This window comes from Ornithorhynchus anatinus, chromosome 10 (genome assembly GCF_004115215.2).
Source record: "Ornithorhynchus anatinus isolate Pmale09 chromosome 10, mOrnAna1.pri.v4, whole genome shotgun sequence".
Taxonomy (NCBI): Eukaryota; Metazoa; Chordata; class Mammalia; order Monotremata; family Ornithorhynchidae; genus Ornithorhynchus; species Ornithorhynchus anatinus.
In genome coordinates this window covers 14,938,806-14,961,461 of record NC_041737.1, presented here as the reverse complement: position 1 = coordinate 14,961,461, position 22,656 = coordinate 14,938,806, and the positions used below count along the sequence as shown (strand labels likewise).

At 42.4% G+C, this 22,656-nt stretch overlaps 1 protein-coding gene across 4 annotated transcripts in view; it reads left to right on the top strand.

Annotated features, from left to right (window-relative positions):
* The window catches only part of FGF14 (fibroblast growth factor 14), a 432,965-nt gene that overhangs the window by 301,021 nt on the left and 109,288 nt on the right, over positions 1–22,656 (top strand). For all 4 annotated transcript variants that reach the window (XM_029073997.1, XM_007667997.3, XM_001511144.3 and 1 more), the window contains one exon: positions 18,635–18,745. In XM_029073997.1, coding sequence (XP_028929830.1) covers positions 18,635–18,745 — 111 coding nt within the window. The remainder of the gene's footprint in view (positions 1–18,634; positions 18,746–22,656) is intronic.

The window sequence follows — 22,656 nt, the reverse complement described above, 5'->3', positions numbered from 1 at the left end:
ATAATTTGAGAGAGTACCAGTCTGGTAGGAACAGACAATCTAAGTGATACAAAAGCACCATAAGTTGATATGTCCAAAAAATGATATTCTTTAAATAATTGTGATAGTATTTACTGACTACTGATTTCTATTGGGAAAGGAAAAACACAGGTGAGAATTAGACGCAATCCAGGGCTCCCAAGGAACTCATCATCTTAGAGTAGAAGAGGGTACAGTGGGTTGGCAACAGACCTCTAAGGAAAGATGAAGCAATAAAAATGCAAGAACACAACATGAAGGACAGAGACCATCATAACTAGGTTAAGAGCAATAGGGTTCTGTGAGTAGAAAAGCAGAGTTTTGGGCTCTATGTGGCTCAGTTTTGCAGTTACGCACAGAAATGGCCTTCCCCAAGTTCTAGGAGTTGAGATGCACTGTTAGTCCCTGGAGCATTCATTCATTAAATCGTATCTATTGAGCCTTACTGTGTGCAGAGCACTGTACTGCAGAGCAGGGATTGTTGGGAGCCCAATGGGATAGGTAGTTTTTTCTATCAAACTGCAGGCCTTGATGGTCAGGTGGAGAAAGTAACCAGCTAAATTAGCTCACTGCCGTTGCTTTTAATTGTAGCATTTGTTAAGTGCTTCCTATGTGTCAAACACTGTTGTCTAAACAGACCTAGCAGCATGGCTCAGTGGAAAGAGCACAGGCTTGGGAGTCAGAGGTCGTGGGTTCGAATGCCGGCTCTGCCATTTGTCACCTGTGTGACTGTGGGCGAGTCACTTCACTTCTCTGTGCCTCAGTTCTCTCATCTGGAAAATGGGGATGAAGGCTATGAACCTCACATGGGACAACCTGATTACCCTGTATCTACCCCAGCTCTCAGAACAGTGCTCTGCACATAGTAAGTGCTTAACAAAGACCAAAAAATACCAACATTGTTAAATGCTGGGGTAGATACAAGTTAATCAGGCCAGACACAGTCCTTTTCCTACATGAGGTTCCCAGTCTTAGTGGGAAAGGTATTGTTTTCTTGCCCTTCCTAGGCACTGAATGGAGTAAGCGGGCAAAGTGGGCAGGTGTGGCGGCACATGAAGAAGGGCTTGTGGAGGTTTTTTACTTGCAGGACCCATTTATGGCCAGGTCCCAATGCAGTGTCATGGCACCGTGACCCAGAACATGGTTGCTTTGATAGCCACTGCCGTCTTTGCTGGCCACATTGGCCAGCCATTTTTCAGGATCCCTGCTGAGCCTCTCATCTTCACAGAATGTTCAGCTAGGTCATTGGTGAGAAATCGTCATCACTGAGAACATGGCCCGAGTGGGCAGAAGGCAGATTAGAACCCGGATCTCCTGATTCCCGAGACAGTGTACCTTCCACTAGATCAATAGCAAAACTCATAAGCTAGATAAATGAAAATGGTTTTCACCAGCAGAAAAGGATGTTTCTCTTGGAAGCTTACAGATCCTCTGACAGTCACCAGACATAAAAAGCTACTTCTAGCTGCTTCTGCTCTTTGTTTCTCTTCTCTTGTGAGAAAAGAGTAACCTTAAAGAACTTGATAGGGAGGAAGAAAAACAAATTACTTTAATTAGTGTGTGTTTAGCCTTTTCCAAAATGAAAATAAAGCTCTATTCATCTGCACCTATAGACATTTGTTATTTGTATCACTGAACAGGTTTTAATTAGAAATTAAATGAGAAATTGGCCACAGTTTAAAAACTGCATTAGCTATATGATGGGCTGCTTAATGGCAAGTACAAGGATTTGATTATGTTTCTGGTCACTAATTGACGTGCTTGGCCAATGAACAGTTTTGCTCTTATCAGTAATTTCCCCACTTTTCCACCACAGAAGTAAGTCCTCAAGGAAATGCTCCAGTGGGCATTTTAGGCATTTGCCTCGTGTATATTTAGTTCCTGGATAGAAACTGAGGAGACAGATTTGGATTGGGAGAGGGGGATGCCATGTGCTGGTAGAGAGTTCATGGTCATGTTCAGGTAAATAAATGAGGCTCATGTTTGATTTGTTTTATGAAAAGTGTGATCAGGGAGATCTGAAAAGGGTGACGACTAAGCTCTGAACTGATTCCTGAGATGTTAGAATGATGAACTGGAGCCAGTGTTAAAACGTAGATTGCCTAAATCTGTGGAGCCCAAATTACTGACCCCAGTTAATTTATATTACTTTCACATTTGGAATTTATTGGCATTTATTGATGAATATTACCCTCAACATCTCAGTCTTAATTTAGGTGCATTGTATTTGCAGATATGTAATACATCATAAATGCACTGACCATCCAGGATTGGATTACAGTCACTCTCTCCTTAGCAATGAATGGGTTTGATTTGACTTTTATTTATTTTGGAGAAGGTATGGAAGAACAGTTACAAAGAGCACAGTCTTCTCCTGATTACACAGGGGCCGATTTAGCTGATTTGTGGATTATTCGGTTAGAGCGACCCTTTCATTTTTCTCTCTCATATTTTTTTTTCTATTGACTATCATTTTGCCGCTACGGCAGGGCTGGGGACAGAGGGGGAGCTGAAATATCAGGTTGCTTTTTTGGGTTTTCCATTATGGTAGAGGAATCATTAGGGAATGAATGTGAATCCATTTGCTAAAACAAAGATTTTAGGTGATAGATGGATTTCATTTATCTTCAGTCTTTCTGCCGGCAGTCATCAGAAGTTGATCGTCAGAACCACAGAAATTCAGCAAAATATCACAATAGTTTGGTCGCACGGTGCAAGCTACAGATGATGCATCGTATGCCCCAGTCAAGCTCAGTGTATCAGCATGTGACCGTCAGGCCAGGCCCGTGGCGACTCTTTTAAAGCTTCAAAACCAGGGCAAGTGACTCAGCGTGGCCCTATGGGACGTGCTTATTGTTCACATTAGACTTCTAATTAATTGCAGTCAAGAGTGTGGTGACAGCACTTTGGAAGATAAGGATGGACGTGTGCCTGTCATGCAGAGTGGAGTGCAAGGCAGAGCCTCCGGCCTCTGTGTTCATGAATCTTTGGCCTCTGGTGCAGATTGTCAGGAAGGGCAATTTTTGTGCTGCTGACTTTGCCTCGTGGGGATTTGGATTTCAGCCTTTTGTGTTTTTTAAAACCTAATTTGATGTTCTATGGCAGAGAAACATTTTGTTCCTTGTACGTGGCTGCGTGGGAGTGGAGGACTGTTGTCTAACCTATACTGTTATTCTAACCTATTTTGGGCTGTCCTCCACGGGGGTCTGTGGATTTTTTTTTGTTGTTGTTGTTGTTCCGTTTAAAATATTTGCTTTCTGGGATAGCCTGGTGAGTTGCAAATCTCATTTTTTTCTGGAAGCCCCAATTGAAAAGCCACTGTGAGGTGTTCCTCTAGTGCTCACACGAGATGGTATCAGGACTCTCAGTCTAGGGCACTGGCACCAAATATAACATCAGCCCTTTCCACGTGAACAAAGCGCTTAAGGTAAGAGATTGAGCACTTCATAAAAGCAAACGTTAATGATGTCCCTAGGTACAGCCCCATGATGGATGAGATAAAACGACCCTCAGCAACATGCTCCACTTACCTGGACACTTTGTAATTTAGAGATGTGTAATGGGCAGGAGAGTGAGGAATTGGTGGTTTCAACAGTCTACATTCAACTAATTTCACAATGCCCCAGCAGGAAAATGATGGCAGAGAAGAGAGAGCCCCAGTGGTACTTTCTCTCTCTCTCTCATCACTATCCATCCCCTCCATCTCACAAAGCCTTGGCTTTAGTCTCGACTCATCTCCCTCATTCATCCCACCAAATCCTGTCCGTTCTACCTTCACAGCATCACTAAAATCTGCCCTTTCCTCTCTATCCAAACTGCCACTATGCTGAGCCAAGAACTTAGCATATCCAGCTTAGGCTACCACATTAGCCTCCTCATTGACCTCCGCCTCTGTCTCTTCACTCCAGTTCCTACTTCTCTACTGCCCAGATCGGTTTTCTTATCAAATTGTGCCCTTTAAAATCATTCTTTGGTTCTTGAATAATTTTGCCCCGGCTGTTGTTTTCCTAAAAAACCCAGGTTCTTTTTCACCCGGGGCCTGTTTTACAAGAAGCAGCATGGCTCGGTGGAAAGAGCCCGGGCTTGGGAGTCAGAGGTCATGGGTTTGAATCCCAGCTCTGCCACTTGTCAGCTGTGTGACTGTGGGCAAGTCACTTAACTTCTCTGGGCCTCAGTTACCTCATCTATAAAATGGGGATTAAGACTGTGAGCCTCACGTGGGACAACATGATTACCCTGTATCTACCCCAGCACTTAGAACAGTGCTCTGCACATAGTAAGTGCTTAACAATTACCAACATTATTATTATTATTATATCAAATCGTTTTTGTTTTGCTTTGTATCATATCTTTTACTTGTAGGATGGGTGATGGGTATTTACCAGAGAAGTACGGATGGAACCATTTACTTTTCTCCCACTTTGGTGACCTCGTTGTGCTGACCTGGGAAATTTGTAGCCTGGAATGTTGTGGCTTCACATGGGGAATGCTGAGTGTTCACGTGAACATGGAGTTGTTACTAGTATTGGTTTGTGGTACAAAAAATGTTCCAGTTCCTTTTCATTTTCTCCCAGTGTCGAGACAATGACAGGGCAGATTGCAGTCATTTTCTGCTTGGGGATTTTCATCTAAAAACTCCTAGACCCTATTTAACACAGCTGGCAATTGTGAACTGTGACATCGGGCAATTCCATTTTGGAAACTATGGAAATTTGGCATCTAAAGTTACCGTCTTAATCCCCAATTTATAGATGAGGTAACTGAGGCACAGAGAAGTTAAGTGACATGCCCAAAGTCACAGCAGATAAATGGCAGAGCCGGGATTACTGTCCAGATCCTCTGCCTCCCAGGCCTGAGCTCTTTTCACTAGACCACACTGCTTCTTCCCAGATATTTCCAGCTGGCACAGTGGTTTGTGATTTTCATGTTCAACCAATAATGTTACTCAGTAATATGTGAAATAGCTTTCAGATATTCCTGTTGCTAAGAAATTCATATTTTGTATGGACAGACTAAAAAGAATAGGCATCTCTACAAGCATTCTCATTAGAGAACAGAAAACGTTTTGTTCTTACGTGGAAAGGGACTGTGTCTAATTTGATTACCTTGTATTTATCCCAGTGCTTAGCACAGTGCTTGAATTGTAAGTACTTAACAAACCCTCCCTCAAAAAAATATTTCTTGTATTGATGTTGCATGAAACTTTTCCAGTAACTGTAAACTTGGCACTATCCTCGACTCATCTCTTTTATTCAATCCTTGCATTCAATTTGTCACCAAATTCTGCCTTCACAGTATCACAAAAATCCATCTTTTCCTCTCCATCCAAATGGCTACCTTGCTGATCGAAGCACTTATTATTTTCACTTTAACTGCACAGCTTTCTTACCAACCTCCCTGCCGCCATCTTCTCCCCTATTTCACTTTGCTCCCCAGATCATTTTTCTGAAAGATTGTCCAGTCCACACCTCCCTACTCCTCAGGCATCCCCACTAGTTGCCCATCCACCTCCTCATCCATGAGAAACTCCTTATCATTGACTTAAAAGCACTCAGACACCTCACTGCCTTCCTACCTGATGTCGCTGATCCACTACAATCCAGCAAATACTCTGCTCTAACCCCAAACTATTCTCTGTATCATCTTTTCCACCACCAACTCTTTGCCAAGGTTCTCTGGCATGGAACACCCTCCCTTTATGTATCTGGAAATCCACTACTCTCTCCTTCGAAACCATCATAAACTCACATCTCCTCCCAGAACCCTTCCCTAAGCCCTCGGTTTCCCCTTCCGCCCACCCCTCGCTGTCAACTATACATTTGTCGGTGAACCCCTTGAGCGTTTTCATTCTCACCTCAGCTCCATAGCACTTATGTACATATCCTTGTGCTCTACTTTTTCCCCTCTCTGTCATATATTTTAGCATCTGTCTTTGTGGATTGTTAAGTTCTTTATGGGCAGGGGTCATACCTAACAATTCTATTCTGTTGTACTCTCACAAGCACTTAGAATTGATCGTATTTATTGAGAGCTTACTATGTGCAGAGCACCATATGCAGCACTTTTGAGAGTACAATACAACAGAATTAGCGGGCACATTCCCTGCCCGTAATGAGGGGCACAGTGGGCATTCATCGATCTATAGATTGATTGCCCCATTCTGGGCCGTGCAAGGATCGAATATAAAGCTTTTAATAATTACTGGGACGGCATTCAAGTAAACCTTAAGGAAAAGATGTTGATTTATTTACCTCCTCAATCTCACTGCAGTAGAATACTGGTTCAAATTCAAAGTTCTGTTCTTTTCTATTAAAGATCTACTTAGAAAGCCTCTCTTCTCATGCAGTGCCAATAAATCCTTAATTAGAATTCAATTTCCCATATAAATACTCCTCCTGTGGAAGTATCACAAGCTTTGGCTTTGAACTAACCTCCAAGCCCATCCTGTACAAGCACAGGATTGTAAATTCCAGATTGGGGCCTCAAAAAATAATATTTCATCTGCGTTAAACTTCTCCCGTGGTGCTAAAGAGTTAGGAAAACTTATTTGTTGGGCTAAATATCTGCTTGTTTATTCCTTATGTAACACATCTGTGCAATTAAATGATGTGTTCCTTCCTCATCTTCAGATCAATTATAAGTCTCCTTTAGCTATGTGGTTGTTGCAGCTGACTTATAAAGCTTAAATAAAAAGGTACCATATCTCTAGAAGTTGAAATTCTCAAAGAAAAGACAAAATACTTATGGCTACCCATAGAACAAATCATATTCCAATGCAAGCAGCACATTTCTTTCCAAATGGTTTTCTTTTGCTTTCAGAATTCTTGTTGAATTCATTTTAATCAGGGACAATTAATAGTACGTGGATCAAGTACATAACCCTTGCATGCATATAACCAGGGATCATTCCCAGGTTGCCCTATTTCAATGTTTTAATGATTTATTGATCACTTATTCTATGTGAAGAATTGTACACAGCACTGGGGAGCATACAGTCGAGTTAGTTGATACAATCCTGCCCTCAAGAACCTTACATTACAAAATTTCTTGATGAATCGCACAGGGAAATCTCATCTGACAGAAAAAGGCAATTACTGAGAAAATAGTACTTTATCTGAACAAGTCATGATTACAAGGATCAGTTTACTATTTTGGATTGGTGCATTCTTCCCTCAATTCTTCAGCAGTCAGTTCATAGCGATGTTTGGCATCCCTATCAAACAGTGATGTGGTTAGACCTTCAGTATTAGTTTCCATCATTTTTTCTGCTATTCAGAAAGTCAGTATAATTTAATCTGATGCACCACCCCATAATCCACAAATCTGCTTTTAGAAAAGAGGATTATGTCTTTATTAGAGCATTGGGATTAATTTATATAGATATGGTGCCGACTCACCTCCATAGGAATAGCTTTTAAGTTACTTTTAAGCTACTAATTGCCCTAGTTAACATTTTAAAAATTTAAAGGTTTAGAAACAGGTTCAATTTAGGGTCATATTTCACTGTCTGGCCATTCTCGGTTTTATGGCTCGGTTGGTGAGCAAAAGCAAATTCATTCATGGTTTTGATTTTATCAGACAATCGATCAAAATATTATTTAATGAGTATCCACTCAGCAACTCATTCTACTTAGGATTGGGACAGTACACTAGAACTGGAATACACATCCCTTGCCCTCAAAAGAGTTTATCATCTTGGCCTGGAATATGAACTTTGAACTGCTCGCAGTAGTAGAAACTGCCATTCCACTCTATCTACACAGGTCCAGAGTTGAATCGATACAGGCAAAATGACTGGTGATCTGTTTCCCTTAAAGAGGTCTATTTTAAGTGAAAAATGTAGAAATTCTGAAGGAAGTGTTCTTAAATGCATCATGTCAACTGGAGACTGTTCCTATCCCAGAAGAGCCACGATCCTTATAGTCAAAACTTGCCCTATAACCCTGGGATAGACAGTTCATAAGCTGGCTGCTTTGGTTTTACCATTTTAGCTATGAAAATACATTATCTTAGATATTATAAACATTTAACACTCCAATGCTGTACTTGCAGACTCTCTTTCAAAAGAAGTTGCTATGATGAATGTGTAGCAGTATTATTAGTAATAAATGATAATAATCCCACTTCAAATTGATTAGACATTTAAAATGTTAAATTATCACTTGGGTCCTGAAACACTTTGCATTATAAATCAAGCATTGCTTGTTTGTATTCTCTCTAACTTTGTATAGATCAGCTCTAGGTATTGATGGTATTTATTAAACACGTACTTCGTGTTGTGCACTAAGTGCTAGGGTAAATGCAAGATGAATAGATCACAGTTCCTGTCCCACCTGGGTCTCTCAGTCTGGGCTCTTATCGATTTTAATGTTTCTGTTTACTTGTGTTCTCAATTCATTTATGGTTCTCTGCTTGCTCTCCTCCATAAAGTTAAGTTCTTTAAGTTTATGATTATTGTACTTAAGTGATTTTGGATCTACAAACAGATACTGATCCAGCTATCTACATGTAGTGGGACAGGTGGCTGAGGAGGCTGTCAGTTTGGACTTCATTAAGTAGCCCAAGCCAAACATCTTTACGGGATTTCCAGAAATCAAATGCAAGCAATATGGTTCTGCTAGAGTAATTTGCCCTGGAAATTGGGTTTAGTCTTTGGCACTGGACCAGCTGTCTGCCGACAGGGCATCTGAAGATCCTTTCCTAGGTTGACCCCATATAGTCTCTTCATCACTCTCATGATCATCATCAGCATTGATGAGGCCCCTATGTGTGTAGACTAGACTCCTGGAACTTGTGGTAAAGTGTGAGATGCAACTCATGCTTTTGAGGGTATAATGGACTGGAGAACTGAAGCCGTAAGTTTCATGGAGTTTCCAAAGGAATATTCTGTAGTTTGGGTTGGGTAGTGCCACGTTGGGGGAGAGGGTTACAGTGGGGACCATTCCCACTGTGTCCTTTGACACATCTCCTCCCCGACCAGCATGAGAACCAGGCCTCGTTTTGTGAGGGTTCACACGCAGAGACAGTTGGGGTTGGCAGACAGAGAGCTGATGGGGTTGGCAGATGAAAGCCCGTGATGTGCCTCAGCAACATCAGGGTTGTCAGTAGTTTGGACTTCATTAAGTAGCCCAAGCCAAACATCTTCACAGGATTTCCAGAAAATAATTACTCTATCTGTGAAATGTGGATCAGAGAGGCAGGCTTAGTGCTACACACTGGTCTACAATATTTTTCAGTCACACAAACTGCTTTTAATGCTGGAGCTTTAGTTCCAATGTCATTTGCCTGCAGATATTTTGAGGAAACGTTTCTCATTCTGTTATCTGTTGCCTGTTCCCGAATTCATTGACACAACTCTACCAGGACTAGGTTTAGAGAAAGAAAATGAAAATAGGCCACAGGGCGATTTTATAATGTTACTCATTTCTATACAAGTGTGAAAATGTGTAACTGGACGGATCAGAATGTAGCAAAGGGAACGCCCCTTCAAGATAAAGACGGCTTTCAGAAGCTGCAGTGTGGCTGGCGCATAATGTGGGTAGGACTAGCATTTTGGCATTTTCCCTTCAACTTCCAGAAACAAAGGTTGAAGGGCAGCAGAACAGCTGTAAGCTTGGCAAATATGAGGCACAGAAATGCAGATTCAATCAGAGGCATGCTGTTCAAAAGTCAGCTTTCTTGTGGGATTTAATCCCCTGCTTCCTGCTTTCGTGGACCTGGAAAAATGCTGAGGACAATTCAGAGAATCATGGAATGTTTTGAAAGTATTTCTGAAATCTTAGTTGTTGTAGAGCTCGTTGAGTTACATAAACATACCAGAAATATGAACTAAAATGCCAAGACAAATGTGTAATTAGAATCTGCTTAAGTATAGCAAATGTAAGCATTTACGTCTCTCTACTCTTAAATAAATGGCTTTAGGTAATTAGTGAGTGAAGAATGCTTTCAGATACTATTTTCACCCTAATGTCAATTTTTGAAAATCTATACCTGCTGGAGCCACAAAATCTTCAATATGACATCACTCAATAATGCCTTTTTTTTTTGACAAGAGTTTAGTACAATACTCTGAATACAGTAAGTGCTCAGTAAACATCGTTAATTGACTTTGCTTCTTTTTGACAGTTTTTATGCTAAGAGAAGGAAAAGGGAAAGCTCCTGAAAGTAATGTGAAGATTTTCTTTCAATAGTCCATACTGTGTTATAGTGTCACAGGAAGGGAGAACACGTGTAACGCATTGTAGTCTAAGAGGATGCCAAAACCAGAGGAGAGTGATGCCAAAGAATATCTCACTAGACAGAATATTGCCTTTCTTCTCCTATGCGTTTATGCATTCTGGCAAGGAGTAAATGAAGTTAGTAGCAACGTAAGGACCCCGCCGCTCTAAATTATGGGTAAAGCTTCCTTGGATGTAAAGATCACAAATTGGCCTTGGTTCAAGCCCAGATACTTAAGAAGTGAATTATACTATCATTGTCCTATTGAACTGTGCACATAATATGCCATATACTGTTTCCAAAGGAACTTTTTAGAGTGTATCATAAATTAAAATGTAGATGAAATTTAATGAAATAAGCTGGGTGTCTTATCGCCCTGCCCACTTTTCCCAAACCACTGTCATCTGCACAGACCCCAGTTTAGAGAGATCAATGAGGACCCCCTATTTGCCGTTACAGGGTATCTAGATTTAAGCTCCTCTCTGGACTGTAAACCTCAGGTGGTCAGGAAAGGTGTCTACCAACTCTGTTATATTGCACTCTCCCAAGTGTAAGTGCTTAGTACAGTGCTTTGCACACAATAAGCGCTTTATAAATACGATTGAGTTGAATGAAGTGCTTAGTACAGTTCTCTGCACACAGTGAATTCTCAATAAATGCTATCGATTAGTCAATCCTGGAGGTTGGATTGGGACAGGTGGGGATTACAGAAGTGAAACCCTATGGACTGGGACGTGGGGGTTGTGGTAAAACTAAATTCTTTGTTTAAAAAAAATCTGAGTACCCACCTCCCTCAATGGGATTTCCCCTACTTCATCTGAACCATCCTCATTCCCACTTACCAATGACCCACTTACCAATGCCAGCCTCTTCAGCCTGTTTAAATGGCAATATTGCTTTTCACATTCTGAGGATCAGGAAAACTCTCCCTCAGGCTCCTATGTGCTGTGTGACCTTGGGCAAGTCATTTAATTTCACTCTGCCTCAATTTCCTCATTTATAAAATGGGGATTAAGACTGTGAGCCCTATGTGGGACAGGGAGTGTGTTCAACCTCATTAGCTTATATCCACCTTAGTGCTTAGGGAATTCGGGTCATTTTTCTATAAAAACATTCAGGACATGATTCCCTACTCCACAAGAAACTCTAGTGGTTTGCCCGTCCATCTCCGTATCAAACAAAAACTCCTCACCTTTGGTTTTAAAGCACTCAATCACCTTCTCCCCTTCTACTTCACCTTGTGGACTGGAGTGGGGAGAGGCAGGAGGCTTGGAGATCAACAAAGGGGCTAATAGAGTAATCGAGATGGGAGAGGCTAAGTGATTGTATGAACGTGGTAGTCTGGATGGAGAGGAAAGGGTGGATTTTAGCGATGCTGTGAAGGTGGAACCAACAGGATTCAGTGGTGGATTGAATATGTGGGTTGAGTGGGAGAGAGGAATCAAGAATAACACCAAGGTAATGGGTTTGTGAGATAGGAAGGGTAGTAATGCTGTTTAGAGTGATGGGAAATTCAGGGTTGAGAGGGAAGATAAGGAGTTCTGTTGGTAGCTTGTCTACCAACTCTGCTACATTATACTCTCCTAAGTGCTTAGTAAAGTGCTCTGCACGCAATAGTGTTCAATAAATATCTTTGCTTGATCTATGATCATGTGTTCCAAGCACACAGTAAACAATAAATACCATTTATTTATTGGGCTAGTGGATTGCCCAAAAGAGCCACATATGTGATTTTTACACAAAGGTCTCATCTGGGAAGTGAGATTTTCTACAGTTAATAAGGGAGAGGCTCTTTAGGACATATACTTCCCCATTTTGTTCATTTAGAAGAAAATATTGAGAGGATTGTCATTTATTTAGTGCTTTATTTAAAGCAGGCAAGAAAGTTGTTAGAAAAGGGTCATTAAAGTGTAATTTTGATGGGCCAACCTAATTTTACTTTTGTTAATCAGCACGCTAGGTGTGAACAATTTGTGATGGTGATTGACTTTAATTGAACGCTTTTCTGAGGCAGTGATTGTTTTAATTAAAATGCTACCTTTTTCTGTAGCTAGAGGCAGTGGGACAGATTTGCATTTGTTTAAGCTTTGAGGTTGAAGGTAATCCATTATGAAATGTTTTCTTTTTTACTTTGGTACTGAAGCACAGTAACTTTCATTATTTTCCATTTTTACAAATACAATACCACTGCTCTTTGGCGTAAAGTCTTTCACCCCAAATGTGCCCTCCATACATTTTAGAGTTAAATATGGATGGAAAATGAATACATCTTGAAAAAAGAAAGCAAAACAAAGGGAAGGAAGATGGGGAGAGAGAGGGAAGATATCCCTAAGTACATTAAATATGCTATCTATGTGAAGTTAAGGTTTAATGTCTTTAAAGAAAGACACGTCGTGCCTAAATATTTCATCATTGCAGAAATTTTATGGTTTCCCTCTAGGGTGTAATCATTTTTAGGAATATTTCTTTTGTGGTTGCAAAAGTAGAAGGAGTCCTTCATTGTCTATTGAATGGGAGAACCAGAATGGAACAAACAGCTGTGGGCTGTTAGGGTAGAAGAGAAATGCTGGAGCTTAAAGTCAACTGTTTTTCAGCAGCCCCAGGATCTGAGCAGGGGATAAACCCTGAGCTAACTGTGGGGAGGAGCTAGGGGCAAGCGGCTGATTCTGGGGAGGAGCTGAGAGCTGGGTGGGTATTGGGGGGAGTTATGCATTCCAAGGTGTTGGGGTGGGAGGCAACTGAGCAGAATACTTGATTGTATCTGCAATTTCTATTAAAAATGATAATTATGGTACTTGTAAATGCTTACCCTGTTCCAAGCACTGTTTTAAGCCCTGGGGTAGATACAAGTTTGTCAGGTTGGACACTGTCTCGGACCCACGGAGAAGCAGTGTAGCTCAGTGAAGAGAGCGTGGGCTTCGGAATCAGAGGTCATGGGTTCGACTCCCGGCTCTGCCACTTGTCAGCTGTGTGACTGTGGGCAAGTCACTTAAATTCTCTGTGTCCCAGTTACCTCATCTGTAAATTGGGGATTATCTGTGAGCCTCACGTGGGACAAACTGATTACCCTGTATCTGCCCCAGCACTTAGAACAGTGCTCTGCACATAGTAAGCGCTTAACAAATACCAACATTATTAATTCAATCTAACCATATTTATTGAGCACTTACTCTGTGCAGAGCACCGTACTAGGAGCCTGGAAAGTGCAATTCAGCAACAAAGAAAGACAACCCCTGCCCAACAACGGGCTCACAGTTTAGAAGACGGGCTCAGTCTAGGGCTCACACTCTTAATCCCCATTTTACAGATGAGGAAACTGAGGCTCAGAGAAGTGAAGTGACTTGCCCAAAGTCACACGGCAGACATGTGGCAGAGTCAGGATTAGAACCTCTGACCTTCTGACTCCGAGGCTTGTACTCTATCCACTAAGCCATGCTGCTTCTGCCCTCAGGATTGTGAAACCTCCCCCCAACCCACCTGCTTGTTGGGGAGTGATGGGGGTAGAGGATGGCAGTTTCCTGGAGTCCTCTGTCATAGCTCCTGAAGGGACAGGAACTATATCTAATTCCCACCTGTGTATTCTCTCCCAGGATACATTTCTTTTTTTTTTTCCTGTGGCAGTAAGTTGGAATAAAGGAGCACTGAAACAATGGCTGTGCAATTATTAGTTCAGACTAATTCGTTCTCTAGTCCAGGAGTCCAACTCTGAAAGCAGCCCCAGGGCAGTTGGAGAAACTGTGACTGTTGAGGTTCCAAAATGGATTGGTGCATTTTGCTCAAAGACACGTTAATCAGGCAACATCCTTCGAGATGATCCAATAAATGAGCTGTTTACATTAGCTCCTCATCAATTGACTTAAAAGTTCACCTGATTTGGCGACCAGGGGTTGACAGTGGTGAAAAGGGAGGTGGGACTTCCTGTGAAAACCCTTCTCCCCCGTTTCTACCTCTCCTGCAGCCTGGCTCTGATACTCCTGGAGGAAGACCCTGGCCAGTCTCTGTCCCCTTCCCTCACCACAGGGTGGGGATGAAAAGGTGTCAGCTCCAGAGGAAGACCTGGTTCCCTTCCCCCAGAGCTGATCCCACCCTGGAGCTGATCCACATCAGCGGCCGTTGCAAGAGGATGCCCAAGATGTCCTCTAGACCTGATCCTCTCTGCCCCCCATGGTGTGAGCTGGTGGAGACGTTACTCAGGATCTTCCTCCAGATCTGACCTCCCCTGCAGTGTGGGCTTGGGGAGAGCCTGTCCAGAATCTTCCTCTGAAACTAACCCTACCTGTGGTGTGGGCCAGGGGAGAGTCTGACTAGAGTCCTCCTCCAGAGCTGACCTTTAAAGCAGGGGCTAGGGGAAAGGCTCCACCATACAGGCTCAGAGGAGAGAGCCTCTGACATTTAGTTTCCTCCGTCAGAGATGCATATAGATTGCAGGGATGGGGAGTGGATCTGGGAGGACATCAGGCTGGCATCAGACGGCATCGTAAGACTAGCATATGTCAAACATAAGGGGCCTGGCTCCATGTTCAGTTGTAATTCAACCCCTTCTATTAGGGATTGATATATTTGATAGGATCCCTAGACACATCAGCAAACCAAATAAATAAGCCCTTATCCATTCAAAAATATTAAGTGCTTACTGTGTGCCAAGCAAATCACACCCACATTACCCAACGTTACTCCTCTGGCCATCCATCCTCATGCTTAGAAGTGGGCCACCTGATATCCCTAACCTCTTCTCTGAAAATAAGAATAATTGTGGTATTCGTTAATCTTTTACAGCGTGCCCTCTAGAAATCCAATTTACATCTATCATCCATTAGAGTATCCAAACCCTTCTTGAACCTACTGATATATTGAGCTGTCCAACTTCGTGTGGGTATGAATTCCCTTTATTTTCTACCAACTATATGAAGAAGTGTTTCCCTTTTTTTGTTTTGTCCCTACTCCCTTCAAGTTTGAGCTGCTCCCTCAGCAGCTGAGAGTGCTGTGGTCTTTGGTGAACAACCTTTCCATATTTGCCTGTCCAGGCCCTTTGGGATTTCATTGGCTTTCATCATGTTTCTCCTCAGCTTTAATCTCTCCCTTTCAGTGTATCCTCATGAGGAAGCCTCTACAGAGCAGTGGGTATAAGCTCCATGTAAACACCTTTGTGGATTTTACAAGAAATTAGTTCGAGTCAAATCAGAGTTGTGGGCAAGGGGTGGGGTGATTGGAGTTCTGATTGGGATGTTGGCTGCTAAAGGGCAGAGGGAAAGGTGACTGTAAGACTGGGGACAGGAATCTTGGAGAAAGAGAGCAGGGAGGGCCAGAGAGAAGGCAGAGACTGGAGTAGCCTCTCTCTTTAGACCTCTTTTCTGCCAAAAGAGACATCCCCACCACAGGGAAAATAGCAGAATTCTAGGCCGGAACGTATCAGGGAGCAAAGGAGTACTTGCCAGCAGCCAGCCAGGAGCAAACCAGTACAGCTAGGAAGTAATTGGACCTAGTGGCGAAGATATGGGCCTGGGAGTCCAGAGAACTGGATTCTAATCCTATTTCTGCCTCTTGCCTTCTGTGTAACCTTGGGCAAGTCTCTTAGTTTCTCTGTGCCTCCTTTTGCTCATCTGTGAACTGAGGATTCAAAACCTGGTCTCCCTACTTCTTAGAGCACTGTCCTGAAATAGCCTCCCTCCTCACCTCCACCAATCTAACTCTCTTCTCCTCTTCAAAGCCCTACTGAGAGCTCACCTACTCCAAGGGGCCTTCCCAGACTGAGCTTCCCATTTTCCCTCTGCTCCCTCTGCTCCCTCTCTGCTCCCCCTCCACCCTATGTTCCCTCCCCCTTCCCCCCTTCACCTCCCTCAGCTAAGCCCCCTTTCCCTCTGCTCCTCCCCACTTCCTTCCCCTCCCCTCAGCACTGTGCTCATTTGTATAGATTTTTATTACCCTATTTATTTTGCTAATGAGGTGTCCAATCCCTTGATTCTATTTATCGTGATTATGTTGTCTTGTTTTTGTCCGTCTCTCTCCCCCGATTAGACTGTAAGCCCGTCATTGGGCAGGAATTGTCTCTATCTGTTGCCTAATTGTACATTCCAAGTGCTTAGTACGGTGCTCTGCACATAGTAAGCGCTCAATAAATACTACTGAATGAATGAATGTGTGGGACAGGGACTGCGCTCGCCCTGATTATCTAGTATTCACCCTTGCGCTTAGTATGGTATTTGGCACATAGTAAGTACCTACCAAATGCCTCCATTATTAATTATTATTATCATTATTTTGAGGCTATCCTTAGAGCCATCTCTGGGAAACCTCTGTTCCCTGCAGAGCTGGGTGGATTTCTTTCACTACTGGCAGAGGAGGCAAACTCCTCCTAGATGGTCCCAGGGATCTATAGGAGGTGAAGGCAAACCACTCTGGATCATATAGTGCTTCTTGCCCTTTCCTTCCCTTCAGTTCTATTGCTCAGTTTTCAACCAAACTTGCCCGAGGGTGTTTCCATCACACCGCTTTGACCGACCTAGCCTTCAGCAGCCTGCCAAGTCTGAGAACAAAAGATGCATGAAGAGTTACCTGGTTCACTTTCCCAGTTGCCAACAAATCAACTGAGCTCCCAAAGTCGACTTTCTGCCCTGAATGATCCAGTTGGAGCAACTCAACCCCATCATTTCTCAATTCCCCACCGAATTTGGGCTTCCAGACACAGCTATTCTCTTTACAGAGCAGGGGGAGTCTTGAATTTTTGTCAATCTTGTGCCGCCAGGCCTGAATCCAAATGGCAAAGTTTGGCACTGGCCTTGGGCCAGTCAGGAAGAAGGCCTTAGGGAAAAATGGGAAGCAGAAGAGCAGTAGTTTCCAGTTCCTGCTGTTCTTTTCTTTAATTCTCATTGGGTTTTCCTGAGTCTTGGTAGGAGTAACTCTGACGCTATTTGGGTTCGGCATCTCCAAAAGAATCTTGCTCATCCAATGTCAGTTTATGCGAAGTAATTTGAAACGATCATTATCCCTGGGTCGGTTCAGTGCTCTATTGTTGGTTAATGAAAATGTCTTATCTGAATAATCTGACTTGACAGAACGTTTCCTTTTCGATGATTTGTAGTATATTTGGTACCTAGTAAGTGTTTAATACATGCCGATGGCATGTGACTCAGGTTGTTGCTGTGGAGAGAGTAAATCACCTGCTGACTTAGCATAGGAAACAATGATCCTCCAGTCAGTACTAGCTTGGGCCGTCACCAGGTAATATCCACTTGGTTTGGTCATAAGCATGACTTCCTTTAGGTCATCCAGATAACAACTGGTTCTGGTACACTGGGTGACTTGGGATATCCGGCTTTATCAGGTATTACTCAAGGACCTAATAAATGACAATAACAATTATGGCATTTAAGTGCTTATTATGTGCCGGGCACCGTACTGAGCACTGGGTTGAGTACACTCTGTCTCACATGGGGCTCATTTAAGAGATGAGGTAACTGAGGCACAGAAGTGTAGTGACTTGCCTAAGATCACTCAGCAGACAAGCGCGGAGACAGAATTAGAACCCATGACCTCCTCACTCCCAGGCCTGTGCTCTATCCACTATGCCATGCTGTTTCTCACCCCACGCTGCTTCTCCCATAATCCTTAATCCCATAATCCATTTCCAACCAAGAATTCCATCGCACCTGTTTCCCTCCTTTTATGTGATTGATGTAAATTTACCTAGGAGTCATTTCATTCTTTTATGACTCTGTAATTTCAGAAGTATTCTTCATTTTTTTTTCTAATATTCATGTTATGGCTGTCAGAGAATAATGTCAATAGCGATTCAGTTTCACAAGTGGGCAGATGTTGCTCTTAGCTTGATTCTGAATATCCCTTTGCAGCCACTCACAGTAATTATTGGAGAAGATCATTGCTATAATTAGATCAAATTCTGAAAATACCAAAGATGCTAATTCATGCCATTTCCTTCCTATCAGCAAATAAGGGAGCAGACATTCACTCATTTCTAATAAAAATTCTCCTAACTTTCTAATGAAACATTTTTTCCGATTTAAAATTTACAATGTGACGTTTCTGTTATTAGATGATTAAGGTCGTTTGAACCCAGAGTAAGCAGAACCATTTTAGATTACCCTCCACAAAATTTCCATCTTAAATGGCAGCTAAAGGAACTCCAACGGGTTTACAAAGGACAATTATGTTCCCATTTTTCCATAGGGGGTTTCCTTGGTGCAAGAAGTGGGTTCTGTTCCTTACATTAGAGGGTTTAAATTCACATTTCGTTTCACTCTCCCACTAGGAAAATCCTTAGTTTGTGAGAATAGTGACCGTGCTCTGCTGCTTCCACAGAAATGCCCTGCAACCAGACGGGGAACTAAAGTGACACGTGAAAACGCTTTGAGGCTTATGACAAAATGTGTTTGCTTTTCAGATCCCCAGCTCAAGGGTATAGTGACAAGGTTGTATTGCAGACAAGGCTACTACTTGCAAATGCACCCTGATGGAACTCTCGATGGAACTAAGGATGACAGCAGTAATTCTAGTAAGTGACCACTGTAGGCCATTGGGTTTAACAGAAGACGCAGCTGGTAGATATTATCATTCGGATACCGGGACGTGGCACGGTTCATATAAATTAGGAGCACAGTTGGATGTGTTTAGAAATATCAGTCGATTCTGCCGATGTTTCCCCATCAGCATGTTCTTTTCTTTTTCTCACAGTCCTAAATAGAAGGCGGGTTGGGGGAATGCAGCCCCATTCATTTGGGAATCTGATGGCACTTTCGATTCTCACTCATATGATTAACATGCCCACCTTGAAATGATTCATTTTAATCCTCTTTGCAGAAAGAATTATCACTTGTGGCTACCAATTTGAATGAAACAGTGATTTAAAAACATTTACTTTTAATACATTGTTTTCTCTGGCCCCATTATGCAGCATTTTGCTAGGGAAGATGGCTTTGAAAATTCAATATTTGGGAATGGTAGCTGAGCAAAATCCAAGAAGCACTAAATCCAAATAGCTTTTATTAGTTATATACTAAGTTATATTAGTTTTTATAGTGTGTAAGGTATTAGTTCATTTTAAGTCAGAACATTGCTTCCAAACTGTACAGATAATTTCAGTGGCAAATTCTATTCACTTTTCATCATAAATTAATAGCGGCCCCACAATTTAAACAAAATAGCACCCAATTGATTGTGGAAAATAAAAAGAGTTGAAAGGTATCGATTTTTGCTTTAGTCCCGAGATCTGATGATATTTATTTATGAACTGCGCGTCTTCAAAGATACTATACACGGTTTTACTATGTTGTTTTATGCAGCATATATAATATGTAAACATTTTTACTTAAGAGCAAGAAATATTCGTTTGTTAAAGTTATGTAACTCTTCATCTTTCTACTGCTTTGGACATAGCTTTTCTATGCTGCTACTTGTGAGTATTTCTTGTTCTCCACAATGGGTTGATTTGAACATGTCTCTTTCCCTTGCTCTGTTTGAGCAGTCTTGGTTTATGGTTGGTGGAGAGTAACTGACTCTGGTGCCATTTAAGACTGTGACACTACTGGCTTTCAATCTGGTGCTTCAGGCCCAGCTAAATAAATAAGATTTAGTCTACCTTAGACTTGGGAGCAATAATGATAATAATAATTGTGGTGTATTTTCAGCACTTATTATGTGCGAAGAACTGTACTAAGCACTTGGGTGCATTCAATATAATCAGGTTAGACACATGAGGATCACAGTCGAAGGGGGCAGGGGAATAGGTATTTAGTCCCCATTTTATAGATGAGGAAACTGAGGCACAGAGAAATTAAGTGACTTGCCCAGTGTCATATAGCAGGCAAGTGGCAAAGCAGGATTAGAACCCAGGTCTTCTCACTCCTAGGGCTTGGGTTCTTCCCACTGGGAGTCAAAGGACCTGTTCTACCCCCCTCTTAGACTGTGAGCCCCATTTGGCACAGGGACTTGTTTGACCTGACGATCTTGTATCTACCCCAGCATTTAGCAGAGGGCTTGACTCTGTTGTATATAATAAATATATATGTAAGTACCATATAGGCACTTATAGTAAGTGCCTAATAAATACCACAATTAGTATATTTTCTAATTTTTTTCTGACATGCCTCCTATTTTCTTGGCTTTGTATTTGGAAAGCTTTTGGTTTCATAATGAATTCATCTAACTCCCCTTTCTGGCTTGGAAAGGAAAGCAGGGCAGAAGTCCAGGAGTTGACTTAATCTGGTTTTTGACCAGTCTTCATTTTTCAGTGAACTTTCAAGACTCTTCTTGCTAGCCTGGCATTCCTAGTATTTAGGGGTTTTAGGTGAGGATTTTTAGCTCAGCTCAGTTGGTAATATTTCCTCCAGTGCTGATTAGTTAGGGTAGGACTGTGGCCACCAAGAATTAAGATGTAGCAGGCAGGGCATATTGAAAAATTGACTGACAGAAAGAGGGAGAAAGAAGGAATGAGAGATTGGAAGGAGGACAAGAGATTTTGTATATACATTTACATGTATATATGCATATACATCAGTTGATCAATATTATTTATTGGGCAGTAGAATATGACAGAGTTGATAGAGATGTTCTTTGTCGACAAGGAGCCTCACTTTGCCCCTCTCTCAAAGAGTTACCAAGATTATCCTTTCCCAAGTCCTCAGTAGTTAGTCCTGTGCACAGCTGTGGTAAAAGTCATTGTTTTTTTCTGCAAGGCTGCGACTGCCCGTAGCTCTTTTCTGAGGTTTGCCTGAGCTCCCCCTACACTACAAATCTGTGGGATATGAGATTTGGAAGGCCTCCCATAGAAGTGAATGGGGATGTAGAAAATGGGAGGAGGGAGGGGAAGAGGAGGAGCAGCATTCTCTTGGGAGTTTGCTGCTATAACTGCTGTTACCGTTATTCATTCAATTATATTTATCGAGCGCTTACCATGTGCAGAGCACTGTATTAAGTGCTTGAGGAAATACGATACAGCAATGAAAAGAGAAAATCCCTGCCTACAACAAGCTCATATCCCCTCATACTACACAGACCGAAAAGGAAGATCTTAAGGAATTCAATGGCCCTATTTTAGGTGATGGAAAAGGATCCCAAAATCTGTGTTGGCCCTAAATATAGGGATGGGTGAGCATGCTGCCCTCCTTCTTTCCTCAACTTCCACCCCCTTCCCCTGACCAACACACATCTAAAGCTCTGGTACCCAGAAAACCTCACCTTAGCCCAAACAAGGGTGGGGTTTCCTAGTGCCAGAAGAGTGGTGGGACCATAAAGAAGAGTGGAGAAGGGGCAAGAGAGTAGGAAAAAAAGCAGAGAGAATCACAAGAGCAATGGATGATCTCCCTTTTTCAGTGAGTAGAAAAGGGAGGAGATAGTCAAGATGACCTCCCTCTGCCAAACCTCATTGTTGTCTCTGCCCCGGTGGCCATAGCTGCTTCTGCTTCGGTTATCGCTTCCTTACTTTGCTGCCCTGCTGTGTCTGGCAAAAAGAACTGAGTGCAAATGAGCCACACTTTGCTGGAAGCCTTCAGGGAACAAAGCCCAGAGGTTGAGAACTAGCGATGTTGGTTCTCCCTCCATTGCTGCTGCGGCTGGTGGATGTGAGTGAAGGAGTCCCTGATTCTGTGTCTGTGCAAATGAAAGTGTTTGTGAGAGTGAGTGAGTATGTATATGAGTAGGTATGTGTGCATTCCCCCTACTCCTTCCACCTCTTTCTTGCCTTCCTTCCCTTCTCCATCCTTGTGTGGATCTCTTCCTCTCGTTTTCTCCCCCTCTCTGTCGCTTTCCTCTTCTCTCTGATTCAGTCTCTTTGAGTCCACCTCTTTTACCTTTTTGGTCCCCCTACTGGGGGTCTTCCATCCTGGGCCCCTCGAAGGTCAGGGTCTGTATCTCATTTCCCCTCGTATACTATCTCCCAACACTTAGTACAGCGCTCTGCACATAATAAGCGCTTCATCTATTGAAGCTGCTACTACAGTGTTCCATTTTGAGCGTGTCATAATATGGCTGTCTTCAAGAATCACCAGAGAGTTGCTTAGTCTTGGCCAGATAATAGAGAAGAAAGAACGCAGTTGTTTTACGATCAAAATTTAAAAAAGCCCTTTGTGAAGTACTCCCTTTCAAATTAATTTGGCTTACTTGGTCAATGTTTACTGTCATGCAGAGCATGAAGAAGTGACACTGAATGAACGGTGGTGTGCCTTGCTTCCGGGTCCTTTTATATTAAGCAACTAGAGTTGTGATAGAGGAAGAATTTTCTCCTTTCAGTGAAAATTACAATTTTAGGGCTCACTGGCTTCCACTTATAAATATCCTTCTTGGGAGTTGGTCAATACTGAGGTTAATTGTATTTCAAGGAAGAGAAAGCAGCGTGGAATAGTGGATAGAACCCAGGCTTGGGAGTCTGAAGGTCATGGGTTCTAATCCTGGCTCTGCCACATGTCTGCT